The 20,195-nt window shown below is 36.9% G+C and overlaps 1 protein-coding gene across 2 annotated transcripts in view; it reads left to right on the top strand.

Annotated features, from left to right (window-relative positions):
* Window positions 1-20,195, top strand: part of SEMA5A (semaphorin 5A) — a 310,103-nt gene that overhangs the window by 208,237 nt on the left and 81,671 nt on the right. For both annotated transcript variants that reach the window (XM_054284906.1, XM_054284907.1), the window contains exon 13: window positions 9,245-9,452. In XM_054284906.1, coding sequence (XP_054140881.1) covers window positions 9,245-9,452 — 208 coding nt within the window. The remainder of the gene's footprint in view (window positions 1-9,244; window positions 9,453-20,195) is intronic.

The following is a 20,195-nucleotide window of genomic DNA, read 5'->3' as shown; positions in this document are numbered from 1 at the left end:
TAAGAGCTTGAATTCTCTATTTGAAAGATTTTTGAATGAGTCTGACTGGAGCTGGATTTAAATTCCAATTTGAGGCGTGAAATGACTGCCAAGAAATGGTACACAAATTGCCCTATTTCCTAAACTTTTTGATTCATTGGAAGTCCTACTGGTGGAAAGGTTATTTGTACCAATATATAATGTTTTACCCAATGGACTGGTGGATACTGTCTGTGCTAAAGGCAGGTATTTAACTCTCTGCATGGTAGCTACTGGAAGAAAGCTTTGCTAATTCAACTGCAAACTGACTATATCCTTGATGCTTTTGAGACACTATACCACATGGGAATTTAATCTACAAGGGACAGAAGTATTCTAAAAATTGTTGAATGTTTACAAACTTTTCCTCTGGAGAACAGTTTCCTAAAGAGAGGATTGAGATGGTGATTCTCTGGATTTCCATCGATAGATACATTCCAAAATGGTTCACTTTTCGAGTGGAAACAATTTTTTTAGAATTTGATATTACTCTTTTTTAGAGACAGAGTTTGTTCTGCAATCATTATTGCATGGCATGGTATTAATTTCTATGTACTTTCTGTCCTCCCAGACAAATGGCTTTGAAGAATGGTCTTTATTTTTTTAATAACTATTACCTATATCAACACTTTTTTATTCAAAAGGTTCTTTAAGTCAATAGTTCAAATTTCTATTAGAAAGGATACCCCATAAATATTCCCTTCATAAAATAAATATACATTAAATTTCGACATACAACCATGAGAAAGTCCTCTAGTTGAAGAGTTATGACTGAATTTCTCTTGGAATAACCACTGGGGCATTAAGAAGTTGCAAATAATTTTAGAAGGTATGCAAATAGGTTTCGGTTAAAATTGCTCCTTTCAGATTCTTAATAGTGGATAAATGACTTAAATTCTCTCCCCTGCATGGAAGTCTGGGGATGTGTAATAGACCATCAGACCTCCTGTGCTGACAAGCATTATCAAAAATGTATCTCATTTCAGTGTTGATTTAAAATCATTTCCAATACTATAAGGAAGAACATCAATATTTACTTGAAATACAATAGGAAAGAGGGAATACAAAGGAATCAGAGCCAAAGACAAAGAACATAAATCTAAAGTATTATGTGTCCTTGCTTTTTATAGAGTATAATTCAAAAATGCTGTCGTTGCATCCAAGAATTGAAAAACAAAACTGCACCAGATTGCAGAAGTACTCGGGGTCTTACCCGGATAAGAATAATTTAATATAGAGTTTTTCTGTGTTTTTCTTCTACTGCTTCCAAAGCTCTCTTCTGAGAAAGAGTCAAGCCTTTCCCATTTCCTAAGTTAAGCAGCTGTTTGGTGTTTGAAACCATTAATACACTAAGCACTGTGTGGTATAGCTGTTTGTATATAATTAAAATTAGCTTTTAATAAATATATTAAATTATGCATATACCTTTTTAACACTTCTTTTTTTCTCCTTTCTAATTGCCAAGACATGGACGACTGAATGTCCCATTTTGAGATTGCTATGTATTGCACATAGTTGGACACAAAGCAGGAAATTTTATTTCATTTGTAGTTGCTTTTTTTTACATTTAAAGTCTTAGCTTCCCTGCTAATTTTTGTTACCTTCTCTGTCTAAGGAATTACCAACAGAGCAGCAATGACCATGGACTTTCCTAAAAGCTTTTAAGCTGTGAAATTCAATGCAGTTATATGGCCAAAGATTTTTAGATTTTTGTTGTTCTCTAACTACATAAACAACCTCTGAAATGCAGAGCCCTTTGATATTGAGCATGGGGAAAGAATGATTTGGTTTAAATTCTGGAATGATAAAAAAATGACACACCCTGGTATTTGTCCTGTAACACACCTGGAACAGAGATGTTTATATGCTTCTATTTTACTTCACATGGGGACAAAAGCTCCAACACCAAAAATATTCATGGTTTTGTACTAAGGTCTCAGATGAACAAAGTGCAAGATTTTTCAAGCCCCAGAATGTAGCACTTTTTATTTTTTTTTTTAATTGCATCAGTAATTTAATTTACTGAAATTTAATTAGATGTCAATGAGCAATGATTTATGAGTTTTCCAGGTCACTTGCATGCTTTTTTTCCTTCAAGTATCCTGTAATAGAGTAAGAAAAACTAAGAGACCTGAATAATAGAAAGCTTAATCTTTTCTGTTTCCTGCTAGTGATGGCACACAGGGTAACCAAGATTTTGAGTAGACATTTTGGTGTTTAAAAATGAATCTCAATATCAACCAGGCAGAACAATTTGCAACATTTCTCAGGGAAATGCAACAAAATGATTTTTTTTTATTTCCAGCTACAGTATGTCATAGAAGGTTTTGCTATGCAGTTACATAATTGCTTTTTTTATCTAATAAATGTCCTTTATATCTCAATTTCTCTTAATATCCACCCTTGCCTTGTTGTCATCACGATAATGACTTGTAATAGTAAGAAAATCACAATGGTTTATTGTTTAAATGATTCTTTCATTCTCTGTTATGCCCACAAAACAGAACATTCAGATTTTTAACCTCCATTTTTGTCTGATAGTTGTAGAAAAATCACATCTATATATTTTATTACACCATCAAAATATATTAAAAATAGAAAAAAAATTAACTATCACTAATCACATGGTTCAAGCAGGTTTCAGATGGAGAGACAAACATTAACCAGCTCTGAAAATAAAGAGAAATTAGAAAAAAAAATTAAAATCTGCATCTTGATGAAGCATCACAATTACATATTCATTTTGAGATTCACACTTTTCCCTAAAGAAATAATAAATGTACATATAAATATATTTAAAAAAATTAACTTAAAGTTGTAAATTAAGGCCAGAATTTTAAAATCAAATTATATTCTTTTTATTTTCTGAATCATTATAGAAGTACTATGCTTACCCATAGTATATATTTAATTTTTAAAGAAGAGTTGAAGCCCTGTCTACCACTTTCCTTTAGACTGGAGTATTCTTGTATTTCAAGTATAAGTATATATCCCAGAAATCTGCAGGTAAAAAGAAAAAAAAAGAAGTTACAGAGCATGGTTATATTATCTTGTCTTCTAAACACCCCCTTGCTTTAAACCTAATTGTACCCCACCCCCATGTGCAAAAACAGGTTATAGCCAAAGCTTTAATTATCCATATTCTACTGATGATTTTACTAATTTTAAAGGTTTTTTTAGAAAGGATGGAGAAGAGTAGGATTCAAACCCCATTGCATTCTCTGTACCATATGTGTATTTTTTGATGTTACACAGATTGCTAAATCATAAGTCCTGGGCTTCCCCTTTTTAGGCTGAACCAGCTGCTGCATTTGCTGTTCCTGCATCTTTTTTTCTGTGTCGAATGCACTAAAACCCTTATGCAACCTAATACTTTCTGTTCATTGGAATGATTTTCTGCTGTTAGCCAAATGCACATTCTACTTCACAGTAGAGCTTTTTCCTCTGGTGGAGGAGAGCAAACATTGATGATACATTTTTCATGGTGGCTCAATGGTTATAAATCACCTTGCACATTCTTTGATTTTTTTGCTATTGCACATTCAGTTAATCAGTTTTCTATTTCAATTTATTATTCTGAAAGACCTCTGCCTTGAAGGTGACTCTAATGCCCTAGTTTTTGTTGTTATTGTTTCTATGGTGTTTAATACAAATATTATATGATTATTATAACCAGTGTTTATATCTACATATGGATATTAATTACAAGATCTTTAGCATTAACAGATTTTTTTTTCCTTTAATTTCAACAGTCTTTATACTGTCTTAATGCTTTTGTTTTTTCATGGGAAAAATTATTTGTATACAACTAATACTATGCAAAACCAGTGTGTAATGGATAAAATTAAATTACTTACTGAATATAATTTTCCAAAGTCTATTTCAAATTAGACTTCTTGAAAATATAAATAATTCATATTTGTTTCAGCTACATTTGAAAATGTATTCTCTCAAGTCTCCATCTGTTAAACTCCCTGGTCATTGTGCTGCCAGATTGTTAAGTTTATCAATGAGTCTGTTTTCACATGTTATGACACACAGAGTAGAGTATTTCTTGCACAAGTGGTATCTTATTCAAGTTTAGTTACAAGCATCTCCTGAGGTTGCAAATGTTTCTTTAGCATCTGTGTGTTGTGTTGACTGCCCCTTTCCATCACACGGACCCCATCCTTCCACCTGATTAAAACATGTTATTATTCTGAAGAATGTTTTGTGGGAATTTTGAAAAACAGACCTGTAGTTACATTGAAAGTTTATAGTTTAAAGTATATTTTGCTGTTTCTTTGGATTTTTCTTGGTATATGTAAGGAGATTTTCAGATTTGTAAAGGCACCTTGTTGTGCTCAGAAACTGCAGGAATGTTTGTTAAGTCTTAAATATAGGCATACAGCTGTCCTGAAGAGATATTTGAGACTATTATTAGTTTATTTTGCTTACAACTCATATAGTTTAGAAGACAGCAGTGATTTTAGCTACATTAATGAAATACGATACTGTAGGCTTCTTGCCTGAAAACTATTGGTTTGGATTCTGTCTCCTGGTGCTGGTTCAGTTGCTTTCTGGAGACCAACCCACTCTTCAAGGTACTATGGCAGGAGTTAAGATTGAAAGTCCTTCCCTCTCAAAAAGAAATGAGTAGAGATTTTTTCTCTTCTTTTGAAGAAGTGAAATGCACTTACTGCTATACTGCCTCGTGATGATTTGTTTGCTCAAAGAAAGCAGCAATATTTTGTAAACGTAACAGCTCATGTAAATATTTATTCTCCTTTATAGCAAGAGTTTGCTAAGCTTCCTTGAGTGGTTTTATTTCTGTTAGGAAACTCAGGGAATTATGAGTTTATTAGTTTGTTGCATCTACTGTTTGCTTTGTATGTTCATTTTCTGTTTTGTTGCCAGTACCACCAAAGATGTTATAATGATTCCAGCTGAACTCTTGCAGTGTTTTCCATTGCTGGCTATGATTTACACCTCTTACATCTTAAAATTATTTTTTGCTTTTAGAAATCATCCTTTCATTTTGTCCAATCATAATTTTGTTCTTTACAGACTTTGTTGCCTCCAAGCATGTTCTTTAAAACACTGTCTCATGTTCTCCATGCAGTTCTTCATAGCAATATTTCAACAAGAATTTTTCTCTTCATTCCCAGTCATTAGATTTCTAATGTTCAGTTGCTGGTTTTGCAAGTCTCTTTAAAACTGCTGCAGTACAAACTAACAAAGCACATTATTACTCATTCTCATCAATGTCATTATCTTTTACTACTCCTCTATATAGTTGGCCATCCTTAAAAAAAGGCTGTCAGGTGTCTGGATCTATCCCAGGATGTCTTGCTTACAGTCAGGATGCAAAGATGCCATTCATTTGAATTCTTAAATGCCTGTTAGGCTCAGGCTTGACATTTGTGATGAAACTGCAGCTTTCCCTGTGTCTGTGGCAATAAAGTTGCATCCATTAAGTTGCTCTGTGGTTACTAGCCTTCTCAGCTGTTTCTTGGCAGAAGGGGACACTTAGTTTGATTATATAACTAAATATTCACTTGAAAGATTATGACAGATCAAAAAAACTCCATGTCCAGGAGCCATGTTCCAGAATTATCTTTTCCCTACTTTTTTTTACACCCTACTTTGCTTTGCAACTGTGGTGTGAAAATAGCCAGACAGACAACACTTTTGAAGATGGGACTTCTACAAGTCCTTTAGGAAATCTGCAGTCTTTGCTGGAGGCTGTGCTTAGTGTTGCAAACATTGTAGTAGATTTGGAAACAATGGAGCAAAACCCCTGACTTTTGAAAGCAGTGGAATCACTGGCTATGATTTTCCACTGTAAGGAAGTCTGATATAGCCATGTTGCATGCTAGTATATTTTAAGGATGTTGATAGCTACACACCCTAGCTACGCACCATAGACTGGTGAACAAAGCACAAATTAAATCTGTGCTGTCTCAAAGTTGTGGAGTGAAACCAGATCCTCACCCTAGTTTGGCCTCCCAGGTGGTCCTTGCAAAATCAAAGTCATACACAGTAGGAATTTAAGGCAGAGAAGATAGGTTGCAGAAGTCAGAAGCAAGGGAATTTATTGAGGCAGATCTCAGGTAACATTCTATTCCTTTTTGTTGAGTTTGCATATGACCCACATTGCTCCTGAGAAGAGCAGTGTTTCTTCCTGATAATCTGTGGGATCTCAGGCCCTGTTTCTTCAACTGAAGCTCAGTCAGTTGTGACTTCCAACATTTCTGAGTGCTGATCCTCTTAGACAAGAAACGAAAAAGAAATGGTTTGGGAGATGCTGAAAGAGAGCAAAAGGAAATATGAGGAATGAAGAATGTATGCCAAGATAAAAAGGAAGAACAAGGACAATGACAGATGTCTTGCGGAAGGCATTAGTGCTGCAGTTCTCAAAGTGAGAATATTTTATTTCTTTCTGGGGTGGTATGCTGCTGGAACCATGATCTCCAGGTCATACACTTGAATAAAAAGAACTGTAAGTCTGCCATCTATAATAAACGAGCCACATGAAACAGAAAGTTTTTGTGTTTGATCATATTCTCCTGTCCAAAGCTGTATTTCTAAATTGAATGTGTTTGTAGGCATAGGGGAGGGAGGCCTCCAGTCATGTGTTTTTTCTTCTCCTGGGGAAGGTGACAGCAAATGATTCAGTCTGTAGATGCCAGACCCAGCACAGTGGTAGGAAGAAATATTAGTCTGTAGAAGAAGCATGTGCTGAATGCATGTGTACCTGATTTTTGTCTTATGCAGGAAAACTGTGACAAGCCAAGTACAATGTGTCATGAATCATACTGAATCTGTTGTCTGCCAGTTAGCATGTGATATAGAGTTGCACTGACTGATCTATAAAGCAATACCAATTAATTTACATCTGTAAAATTATCTCACTGCTCCTTCATAGTACATTTTTCCAACTTCTATGCTCAAAAACAAATCATTCCTCTTCCACTCAGTAATTAACACAGTGTTGTGGTTTAACCCCAGCCAGCCTCCATGTACCACACAGCCTCTCACTCACTCCACTCCCCTCCCCTCATCACAAACCCAAAACACAGCCCCATACAAGCCAGTGTGAGGACAGTTAATTCTGCCTTAGCCAATACAGGCACTGGAATTTTGGGAAAAGTCTCAGACCATATTTTGACCATGAAACTTTCTGTAATTATAGTCAAGATTTTGTATCCAGTAATCATCAGTGCAAACATTGCTTGTTATGTTGTTGAGCTGAGCTGCCTATTGCTTAATTGTGGGGCAAAACTGACTGTGGGCAACAATTTAATTAGGTTTTTGAATATGTCTGTTTTAGATTGTTTGGGAAAAAAACTAATCATCAAATTAGATATTTTTATATCAAAAAGGTTAATAAAAATTAAAATTGTCATTTACTGAAAGTTTTTTTTCCAAAAAAATGGTCAAGCATGTTTATATCAAAAAAGGACAAAAATGTAAACAGGTATATGAAGTGATTATGTTAAAACCTGAGAGGCTAGGCAGAAGACTTTAACATGCATACATGATTTGGTATGATCAAAATTTTTCTATGGACTAAGAGGAATCCATTTTATACACTGAGCTAATAATTTATGGTTTATCATAATTCATTTTGACTGTTCAATAGAATAAATAATATTATGTAATGTTTGTTATATCTTATGCATAAACTTCCTATTGACTTCCCCTGCTATTTGGTATACGCTCTCCTTGCGAATACTACTCCAGGTCTTAGAATTGAATACTCATTCTTTCTCAGGAAAATGAGGAGCTTTTAACAGTCATCTTGCTCGTCTCCTCTCCTCTCGTCTCCTCTCCTCTCGTCTCCTCTCGTCTCCTCTCCTCTCCTCTCCTCTCCTCTCCTCTCCTCTCCTCTCCTCTCCTCTCCTCTCCTCTCCTCTCCTCTCCTCTCCTCTCCTCTCTTCTTTTGGAGTCTATTTGAGGCTGCTTTTTTGTATTTTCGTATTTTCTTACAGTTGCTTATTTGCTGTTCCTCACCTTTTCCCAAGCAAAGTCTGGGAATGTCGTGTTGCCCTCCCTCAGCCCATTTACCCTGGAGGGTGCAATGACTGTGTAGGGGTGCCAGCCCTTGGCCTCAGTTGCCCCCAGGGTGGAGCTGGTGTAGGGGACACAGACGTGTGGCCACCATCAGGCCTTCCCTGCCATGGATAAAAGCAGTACTCGCCAAGCCAAGGCCAGACACATCCTGAGAGCCTGCACTGCCAACTCTGAGCCAAACCTCTGGCCTTGTGCTAGGGATGGCAAACCCTCGGTTTTCTGGGCTGCAGAACAGGCCTTCCCAAACATTCCCCTTGCCATTATTACCAACTCAAAAGGGAAATCTTTCAAGACTTTAGGGCTTATCTCTGTGTGTGTTTGCAGTATTGGATCTTTAATACTTCCTTTTGCTGGCACATAAAAGAGTACATAATGCTGCGGCTCCCTAAAATATTTATCAGTGTGAGAATGTGATCCTTTGTGTTCAGAACAAATGTACTTTGATATTTTTAAATTATTTTAAAACTTTGCAAGAGTGAGTCATAAATGTTATCATATACTCTGACACTGGTTTTCAATGCATTACTGTTTTTCCTGAGAAATCACATTAAGAATGGAAGTGAAGAGTGAATGCTAAAAGCTATGATTTTGCAGAGGTTAAAATCAGGATAAGTAAGAAGAAGGGGTTCAGCCTCATTCATTCATATTCACCTAGACTCAAGACCTCCACATAGTCATGTACATATGCTTTATTAAATGAATGTGATACATATCTAAACCCCATAATTTTAACACAAAGAATGCTAAAACAAACTGGGGAAATTATGGAATTTAATGCTTTTAAAACAATGCTTTCAATATATCAAAGTTCAGGACAGTCCTGAAGACTGAAGTCAGTAACCCTTGGCATGAATGTGCATTTATCAAGCCAGACTTTGAAATCTTGTTTTCTTGTGACTGCTGCTCTGAAGGCTGTTCTGCGCTAATAACTTTTTAACTTTTTTTCCTTTTTTTTCTTTTTTTAATGCATTGCATCACATGAAAACAGCCTTTAGTTTTCTAAGTTCTTTTAACTGTACTATAATGCATAAGGAAACTTCAGTCAAAATAATCCTGCATTCTTAAGCTTCATTGAAAACATCCAACACAAAGATTTTTTCACTGAATGACACCAAACAGGTAGAATTGCCAGTGTGATTTTTAGTAACTCATTTTCCTCTTGCCTTTTCAGACTATGGCACTATTAAGAAAGTACTTGCCCCAGTGAACCAGACTTCAAGCAGCTGTCTGCTTGAGGAAATTGAGCTCCTGCCGAAAAGTCAGCGAGAGCCCATCAGGAGCCTTCAGATCCTGCACAGCCAGAGTGTCCTTTTTGTGGGCCTTCAGGAACATGTGATTAAGGTCCCCCTGAAGAGATGTCTCTTTTACAAAACATACAGGTATGAAGAATCAGCTAGCTTGGTTTGACTGGAAAAAAATACATGCAGCGGGTTGGAGAAAAATGGGAAGGATAAATGTCTGCAAGTAGGAATCCAAATTAATTGTCTCTCTCAACAATTACTTCCTGTGTACCCTGTCTATCAAAAATGGCTCTGACTACTTGTACTAACTTGTTAGGACTAGATGAGGCTCTTGAGGAATTGAAGTGTCATTATGTAGATTTTAAATTGTGAAGTGAAATAGTAAGAAATGTTTTATATAGAAAACAGTTATCTGGTAAAGTGCCATATAGCTGCTGGTTTAATATTTTTAAAGCTTGGGACTTGAACAAATTTAGGGGGGTTTTTTGGTTTTTTTTAAAGCCATTTTATAACTGAATAAACAATGTCTCTTTGAACTCAGAAACAAATTGGGTTGCATGAACTGAGAATCAAGAGCACTTGGAAAAGGGACTATTTAAAGGTAGTGTTGATCAGCAAACTGTAATGTAAAAATCTGAATATTCTACTAGGTAAAAGGACTATGCAGCCAACAATTGTTCAACCAAAGAAAGAGGATAACTTACAAATAATCACTTGGTTGTAGACTGTATTATGATAGTTAAGGAACTTAAAATTCAGCACACAACTTTTCAATAGGCTATCTGAAAATACATCTGGGCTGCACAACATGCTATTGGAGATTGTTCATTTCATCCAGTTAGTTGTACCTTCTCTTTGGTAGTGTGTGTTCCTGGTAATTCAGTGAGATTGTTTTGTGTTACATCACATGGACATTCATGAACCAGTCATGAGGTTTTGAGAACCATGACAGAGACACGTGGTTGGTTTTTTACCTTGTTTTGGCTTCACCTTGTTTAACATATATTCCTCTGAAAAGTTGGGCTGTTAAAGGAGGGAGAAAGGCTGCCAGTTGCCTCTCTTGGCTGCTACACTCAGGCTCAGAGACATTATTTGTGCACAGAGATATTATACCTCCCCTAAAAGGCAGCGTGACCATTCACAGGTAGAGACATTTCTGGCTGTCACAGGGCCCACACAGTTGGTCGCAGCAGGGAGGTGACCCCGGGACACAGGTCTAATAAAGATGTGGCTTGGTGACAGTGGAAGGACATTTCCAAGGGACCTGCCTCACCATGGGAATTTGTACCATGCAGAAAGCCAGTGAAAGGCTACTGGGTTGAAAACAAGACTGAAGGTAGAGGTGTGCCCTAGAGAACCTGGTCCCTAGACCAGGGAAGGGAAGAATTCTACCTTTCAGTTTTTTACCAGCCTGTTTTTTGTTTATGCTGTCTTATGTAGCATATTTTTGGCATTTTCTATTGAAATAGAAGAACACTTTAGGCCCCATTGGAAGTCCTGCAAAGCTTACTTTAGGGAAAAGTTTTATGTGGGCAAGTCTCTGCTTCAAGAATTTTCTTGGCTTAGTGGCCTACATAGGATCAAGTTTCAGTTTCCATGGAAATTTCATCTTTCCTTGCTTCAGAGAGCTGAAAAAGGATGTGTGGTGGTGAGTATTTACACCCAGCCTGTAGTCCACTTTGGACATTTCAAGGCTGGTGCCTCATTTTGTTTGTAATGAGGAGTGAATGCCCAAGGTCCCTGCTACCTCTGTTTCTCTCAGGACAATTCCCAAGGCGTGTCAATTTTATTCCAGCTGCAAAGCCCAAACATGCTTCTGCCCTTGCAGGGTAGGACTGCTGTTTCAAATCCCAGACCCCATGCATGGCTGCAGGCTATTCATTTCTCTCCCTGTGTGAGCACTGGGATCTAATTGTCTGATCTTTAAAATTTCTCTTAGAACAAAAGAAAACAAAACAAAAAGAAGTGGTGCCTTTCCCATTTTACTGAGAACAGTAGTTAAATGCCTCAAATACTGCTCAAATGATAATTTATTCCTCTGCCCAGAGGTATATGAAGTCTCATCTTCCAGTGGAATGATTTATTTAAAAGGAGATAAAAATGATTCCTTGTGGGGTTTTTCAGTCATGTCTTTTGTAGTTGTATGACTTCTCTTGTAGTAATTAAATATTCATTGCACCAAAAGACTTGCCATCCTTGCTTTCTTCTTGGTTAAACAGTTCACCATCAATTCTAGGTCTGTTTTGTGAAAAAGGAGAGGATTTAGAGATGTGATCCAGACAAAAAAAAGGACTTTCCTTGTCATCTATCGTTAGGGACTCATTTGAAGAATGCAGATGTAATCTTTCTCTCACCTATAATTTACTTTTGGTTTGACTAGTTTTTTCCTGGCTTATGCTGGATTTCTTTTTGTTTTTTTCTTTTTGTATGTGGACAGAGTACAAGTACATTTCTATACATTTCTCTAGGCATTGAAACATCTAAAACTTGCCCATTGCGTTTCTGGGTGCTTTAATACTCACATTCCTCTATTATGTTGCTAACTATTACTTCTATACTGTAGCAATGAGTAATGGGTAAACGCAGCAGAGTAATGGATAAACCTTACTTAAGGTAATGCCTTGGAGCATAGTGGTTTGGGGTTTTTTTTTTTTTGTATTATTTTAAATAATGTATTCACGTTTATCATGCTTAGGGCTGTATAACTGTGCCAAAGCTTCATTCTGAAATTCCATCAATGATAACTAGTCTCTAACCCCAGATCAAGGATGTGCACTCTTCATTATCCGCTTCACATAATTATTGAGGAATAGGGCATGCTTGTGTATGAATAACAGCCTTTAAAAAGTCAGAATGTTGAAGAGTGCTACCTCACCTGCTCCTTTTGTGTAAATGGCAGAGTGCTCAGTGCCTAATCTTATCTAATCTCTTTGTTTAGATTTCTTGCTGAGCTTTCAGACAATACAACTTCAGTCCCTCTGTTGAGCAGACTCTTTCATGAGCTAATATCTCAATGCCGAGATAATTTTCTTGAGATTGTCCATTGTAATTGTTTTTCATTATTCCTTTCCTCATCTTCCCACAGTAGCCTCTAAAACATGTGTTGTTGCTTTTATTTGTAATTTATTATGTCTCCTTAATAATCACCCTAATGTGCTCTGCACATCATAAGTCTGTTCCTCCAGCACTTTTCAGTAGTGGAGAAACCCTGTGACCTGCTGCTGCTCTGACAGATATTCCATCTGCTTCAGCACACTCCAGTCATGATTCTACTCCTATAAATACTGCTAGCAAAGGCTCTTGAAAATATATTTGGAGGTGAATGTTTTGGGTTTTTTTTTTTTTGTTTTGGTTTTTTGGGTTTTTTTGGGTTTCCATTTGTTTTGTTGGGGTTTTTTTGTGTTTGAAATGCAGTTTGCTGCACTTTATTACTGTGACAGCAGACCTTACCATGGGCAAAACCTGTTGTCACACCCATAGTTTAGGTTGCTCAGCACTTTCCATTATGCCCTGATGATTATGCCCATCATTCATCAGTTTCCCATGCCAGTTATTTGGATTGCCGGTTTCCATGGGGGGCAGGTGGAGGGTATTTCATGCAGACTTCTGCCAATGCCTGAATAGTTTTGAACATCCTGTCATAATTGTGCTGGCTTTGAGAGTCAGCTAGAGAAAAGTCATTTGGGATGTGCCAGTACTTTGGAAAATCAGTTCTCAAAAAAACCTGCCATCTTCAAGGTGCAGGAAGCACCAGAGAAGTTACATAAATTCGGTTCTCCTTAGGGAAAATCCCTAAGGTTTGACCAGGTTATTATCACCTGGGTATTGCAATTCACACATTTATCAAACTTTTATAGAAATCCATCAATGATATTCACTGGAGCTATTTTCACAGATGGATTCTTCATCCCTCTCTACTTCTTCAAAGTTGAGTAGGCCAAGCATGAAGCACAACTGACTTTTAAATATCTGCTAATTAACTATGATGTGAGATAAACAAAATAATTATCACTATAAGATAACTTAAACTCTCTAAAATTTCACTTTCTGTGTTTCACTTTGAAGGTTCTATGCATCCATAATAAGGAATAAGATCTGTAGTATGGGGGTACAGACTCTGTACCCTGAATCAAAGAAACAGTCAGCTTTCTTTTGTTGGCAGCTGTAGCCTTCAAAAACAACCCCTGGTGGCAGTGATTTTTTTTAGACAAATTTGTCAAAGTTATGCTTTGTACTGGCATTTTCAGGGCATTAGTTCTGAAAGGAAAACAAAAGTCTATATCAGCCCAATGTTCTTTAAAATCTTACCAAGCAAGGGTCAAGGATTGGTATTTCTGATGGAAGATAGATTTCACACACTTGAAAGGCTTGAAACCTAATCTTGCTATGATGTTATGTCTAAGTAAATAGATAGTGCCATCTGCTAAAAGCTGTACAAATAGTGACTTCTCTGACATAAAAAACCTGCCAACTTCTGAAAATTTTTGAGTATTTTTTTTTGCAATATATACCTAAAATACTACTGGGTCACAAGCTTGTCTTGCTAAGTAATGTTATCATAGCTATTCTACTATAACTAACTTTTTGCTCTTTGAACTTCTTTATTCTTATTTTGGTGTCTTTGTGAGCCTTCAGTTAAGCAATCTGTACATACAAGAAAACTCTGTCAGCAAAATGCTAAAAAGAGTACTGAATTAACTAATAGAAGAAAACAATATACTCATTTCATTCCTAGAAGTCCAGTAAGATCATTGATTTAAGTATTTCAGCCACTTTCGCATTCCTTTATTTTGCCCTAGCTGTAGATTTTGCATCCTCTGAAGTACCCTCGCACTCAGTAGGAACCTGCTTTCCTGGTAACAAACATTCTATAACATTAAATAGTAAAATAATTATTCCTATATACTGATATAGGGTGGCTATACATTGACAAGCTACTAACAAGTATGTGGTCTAAACCATTGCTAGGTGGTCATGTGTCCAGGAGAGCTTGCCAACAAATGGGATTGAAATTGCTCTTTGGAAATAATCATTCCAAAGTATTTCTTTTTGGGTATTCAGGTGGATTTCCTGATTTCAAAATATGCAGGCTTTATTCCAGTTTAAATATGAGAAGTCTGCTGCTGCATTATAATGGCAGAACCACATGAGGACTGATCTGAATTAGTGATTCCAGAGTAATATTCCAGAATCAGAGTCCTCATAAATTTCCCAGACTGGGATAAACCATACTTCTGTCTGCAAGTCTAGATTATAAGCACATATTAAAAATGGCAGTTCTTTTTTTGGGTATGAGATACACTGAGAAGTTATGTTCAGTAGGTGTCAACTTACAGACACTATTAAAGTTAGCAGAATTATGAAATAAACAGTTTTAAGTTTTTTGCCCTCAAAAGTAGTAGAATATTAGTCCCATACTGCAGAGGGAATAGCTTGACCTTTTCTGCATCTGTGAAGATGAAAGCTTTTGCAGAAAGTGTCTATCTGTCCTGCAAAATGCATTAGAGACAAACTGTTCATTTACATTTTGCTGCCCCTGAAATTTTAGTGACAACCCTTTAAAGTGTGATCTATGTATGTATGTATGTATTGTGTTGTAAGCAAATATTTTTGTCAAACAAGAATTTTACAGCCTCCTCCCAATTTATTTCTTGAAGTAGCCTTATGAAGGAGAAAAAATGTGTTTTGCATTTAGTTTGCAAAGATGTAAGTAAACCAGATAGACTTGACTGCATATTTGCGATTCAGATTTTATTAGTAGGATATTGTTTTAAACAAAAAAGTGACCTAAGAAAGAAAAATTTAAAACAGTCCTGTGGTTTTCATATATCATGATGTAATTAATTTTGTTGCTTTAAAATATCAAAAGATTCAGGAATTCTAAGTTCAGTGTGTTTACTCTTAGTAACTGTAGGTGCTTATGGGCAAGTTCAGGAAGTGGGGGTTGGACAAGTGCACAGTGAGGTGGATAGGGAAATGGCTGAATGCCAGCTCTCAGAGGATTGTGATCAATGTCACAGTCTAGTTGGAGGCCTACTGGTGTCACCTAAGGGACAATACTGGGCCCAGCATTGTTTAACTTTCATCAGTGACTTGGCTGAAGGGACAGATGTCTCCCCAGCAAGTTCTCTGACCACACAAAGCTGGAGGAGTGGCCGATACTCCAGAAGCCTGTGCAGCCCTGCAGAGGGACCTTGGCAGGCTGGAGAGATGGGTGGAGAGGAACCTTGTGAAATTCAGCAAAGGCAAGTGCAGGTCCTGCGGCTGGGGAAGAATCATCCCAGGCTGGAAAGCAGCCCTGGGGAGAAGGTCCTTCTAGACCTATTGGACCAGTTATCCATGAGCCAGCCGTGTGCCCAGTGGTATCCTGGCCTTCCTGGCCTGCCAGGGCACATGGGAAGAGCCCTGCCAGCAGGTCAAGGGAGGTGATCCTGCCCCTGTAGTCTGGTTAGGCCACATCAGGAGTGCTGTGTGCAGTTCTGGACTCCTCAGGACAGGACAGACATGGAGCTCCTGGAGTGTGTGCAGTGGAGAGCAACAAAGATGAGTAAGATCTGAAGCATCTCTTCTGTGAGGTGAGACAGGGAATTGGATCTCTTCAGCTTTGAGAGGAGAACATGGAGAGGAGATTTATCAGTGGGTATAAATATCTGAAGGGAGGGTGTTGAGAGGACCTTCTGAAAATTGTCTTTCACATTTGATCCATATCTAGTTACTTGGAGGCATCAACATTCAGTGAATTGTGTAATGCAAACAACTTTTATACACAAATTTCTGATTCTGGATTTGATGGAAGGACCTTGTGGGTTGAAGGCTGCTATTTTCAGTGATTTTGCAAGATTGAATTGTATCTAAATGTATTCGGAGTATGCTACAAAAATTAAAATTAGAGGAAGCAATGGTAGTCTGCTCAGAGTGTCTGAGATGATTAAAGGATTTGATTTTCTTACCAGTTCAGGTGAGAAGTATTCTGAATTCAGGTAAGCAGTATTCTGAATATTTGACATGCATGTTAGCTTGAGCTACCTGGGATTTTATAAGTTATGTCCCTACCATTTATCTTCTGGATCATTCATCTGTGTCTTTAGATGCCCGTTCTTCATTGCACACACATATATATGTATACAGCTGCAAAATCAGTAGTAATGAAAACACTGATAGGTACCTTTGTCTGGTATCACATTCATGTATTCATTCAGCAATGGATAGAACTCTGCATCTGGAGCATGAGACAGGCTTATAGCTTCAGTTTTCTGTTTGAATTTGCAGTGATGAACCTGTCTTCTGCAAAATAAGATGATGACCCTGGTTCAGTTCCTGATATGCAAAGTGTCAGGTCACATTTAGTGGTAATGGGGACTATGTAGGCATGGATATTTAAGTAGAAATTATTGAAAGGGTCAGGAGACTCAGTTCTTTGAAATGCTGTGTATAGGTAAAAACAGAAAAATGTTTCTTGAACAGTCTTAGAAGATGCACCACTTGCATTTATATGTATTGTATGAATAAAATGTTACAGCTCTCAGAGGATACCTGATTAATACTTTCATATTCATATGGCAATGTACTCTTCCCATCAAAGGAAATTTTAAAATCCCTTGAAATTAATGGTATTATGATACAGCTTTTAAATTTAGGGGTTTTTTTTGTTCTTTGGAACACATATAAAATCTTTTTAGTCTAAAAGTCCATGAGATTTTTATCATATTTTGCTCTGAATTGTATTCAATTCTGCCTTATTTTCTGACTCAATAAATCATCTCAAATATAACTGAAGTAGGACAATTTTTCTGGCCTACTTGATGATAATTATAAAATAGCTGAAGAATAACCTGACTTTTACTGACTTGCTTTAGAGTGAGGTGGCTTATGGTTAGTAGTCAGTCAAAACCCATTGCTAAGGTGTAGCACCACTGCCAAATGTGTGCCTTGCAGGAGACACACTCTGCTACCTATCATTTACATTTGGTAAAAAAATGTGACAACACAGAGCAAAATTAGCATCAGTCAGGAGAAGGCAAAGGCTGTTGAATGTTCTTGCAGAGATTGCTGACTTGATAGGGTAAGTGGCATCAAAATTCTTCAAATGATCCAGTTTAATTTAATTCCTGAATTTCCTTCCTGGACAAAAGTGCCGGTTTTAGCAGTGCTGGGACAAATCATATGAAGTCTTAGAGATGTGGGCTGGTGCCTACTGGGATTAACAGACAAAACATTCATTCTCTGCTGAAACTGAGATGTAAGGTATACTTCTAGAGACAAGATGACAAAATATATTATTCAGCTCTGCTATTTGCCATGTGACAGTCTGAAAGGGCCCTGTCAAATGAAATACCTAATACCTACTTTAAAAGTTATGTAGTTTTTCAATAGTGGCACCTAAAATGACTTTAATTTAGACAGAGATTTGGGAGGAAAAGGAGATAAAGATGTGTAGTGCTATCTGATTTTTGACGTTCCTTAGTTACATAAAATTGACATAAATTTGACAGCCACGTTCTATAGTTTCTTTTGTTATTTCATGTACACATTGAAGCTGTTCCTCTTACTGCTGTCTCTTGGGAGAGAGGTACATGAAAAAAGATTTAAAACAGTATGAAATTTTCCTAAGGACACTTAACTGCAAATTAAGTCCCTTTAAATTTCCCATTTCAGATATAAGTTCTGATTTTTTTTATACTTACAAGCTTTATTATTTCTGTTTTTTTATCTGTTAACTTATTTTTTTATCTGTTTCTCTGTTTTATCTAGGCATAGGAGATAAAAATAATTAGCTCCTGTTACTCACACATTAAATCAAAGGAATCATCCCTCAAAAAAAAGAAAATGGTTTTAAAAGGTGACATAATTAGGCAGTAAAGATAAAACCTTACCCTCATATTACCTCCCTCTTTGAAATTTGAAAGAAACTATGTCCGCTTTTCAGAGATATAGGCAATCTGAAAAAAAAGAAATAAGAAAACTCTCTGAGATGTGAGGCAGGGTGGAGAACAGAGAAGAATTGTTGTGCCAATACCTGAGAACAGGGCAGCTATTTAAGTCAAGTCCTGCCACATCTCCTGAATATGTCTGACACAGTGAACTGAAGGAGGTTGATGATACTGAATTACAGTTTTCTAGGGTTTTTTTTTTTTTCTGTTTGGATATAAGATTTAAAAACTGAAACTTTTTACAATATGAGACTTAAATATAATAATGTCTGGGACAAATAATTAGTACATTAGTGAAAAAAATCTCAGCAAAACTAGAGTTTCTCATGTGAGGAATATTTCTCTGAAAATATTTCTTGTTGCATTGTTTGAAATAGTTCATATGTTTAGAGGATTAATTTCTGTATTGTAGTGTAAAGAAAACCATGATTGAAGAATAGTAATGCCTCTGATTTGTGGAGGAAGTTATTCCTCTTGTCATCTGCATGAGGTTAGCTGAGTTACTAACTTCTTAAAATGATAATTTTCATGTGCTCAGTGGATCTTTTTAACTAAATTCTGAAAAGATTCACCTCATTGTACCTTGCTGCAGTGTGGTCCAAACCTGGTCAGCTACTAAAAAAACCCCACTCAGTGTTCACAGAGTGATCAAACATTCTTTGTCATAGCAGTACAAGAACTTGCTATTCTTCATGGAACTAGGATCTGTTCTGATACCAGAAAATTATAAGGACAGTCAAAATATGTTTCAAGCACCTTTCTTAAAACTTCTGAGTGACTTATAATGAAAGTTGCAAGTCTTTTTGATTTGTTTGAATTGTAGTAAAGTGAAAACAAAGGCAAAAGAGGAAATGGGGTCTAAGACCAGAGTGGGAGAAGGACCAGCTTACTCCCACTAAAGAGGGAGTATGGTTCTAAGAAAGAGTGTATTTCAAAAGACTTTGAAATATTTTTGTTTTTAATAAAAAGTTTCTAAAGCATAATAACTGAGTTTATAAATATGAACACTTTGAAGTTAGAAAATTGACCACTTCAGCTTTGAGGCACTCATTGTCATTTCAGTGCTACCATTGCTAACATTGCCAGTTGTGCATTGTCAGCCTTGAATTTGTTTTTGTGTTATTTTCTCATCAAACACATGCTTTATCAGAGATACTCAGAAGGAGAATACTGTGCATCACGTCTTGCAAACTCTGGAAGACCAAGACACTTTAAACTTTCCGTAATTTGCAATAGTGTTCATTCTCACTTTCTAGATAGTTAAATGGAAATGTGTAGCCTGAGTTACAGAAACGCTAAGTGCTCACAGCTGCAGGAGCCAACAGTGGGAACTCTCTTCTGAACAGCAAATTCCCTAAAAAAGAAGCTTTATCTTTGGGCTGGAATCCTGATTAAGGGTATCCATACCCATTTTGACTGTTATGACTCTTACATGATGCTATGTTTGCAGATGCTGTGTATTACCAGTACTATGCTCCCACATGGTACTGGTAATCCACATTGCCCAGTGGAATGTGGAAGTGAATTATTTGAAATTTATAATTATGGTATTTTGGAATAACACTCCAGGGAATTAGTAAGTCTGCATTTGGTCAGATGTTAACATGGAAGTACATGAAGAGTGCCAGAGATAAGTAGAAATATAAATAAAACACATAAATTAGTTGGGACAGAACCACAGAACACTTGAAATTGGCAGGGGTCTCTGATGGTCATCTGGTCCAGTGCTTGCTGGGCCTCCTAGAACCAGTTTTTCAGGGACGTGTCAGGGTGGCTTTGGAATATCTACAAGGAAGGAGATTCCAGAAGCTCACTGGGCTATCTGTGCCATTGGTCAGTCACTCTTTCTGCAACAGTGTCTTCTGATGTTGAAGGCTCCTGTGTTTCAGTTGGTGCCCATTGTCTCTGATCCTATCACTGGGTACCACTAAATACCCTGGATCCTCTTCTT

This window comes from Melozone crissalis, unplaced genomic scaffold (assembly GCF_028551555.1).
Source record: "Melozone crissalis strain CALT ecotype California unplaced genomic scaffold, PUWL_Pcris_2 ptg000042l_1, whole genome shotgun sequence".
Classification (NCBI taxonomy): Eukaryota; Metazoa; Chordata; class Aves; order Passeriformes; family Passerellidae; genus Melozone; species Melozone crissalis.
This window is presented reverse-complemented; position numbering and strand designations above follow the sequence as displayed.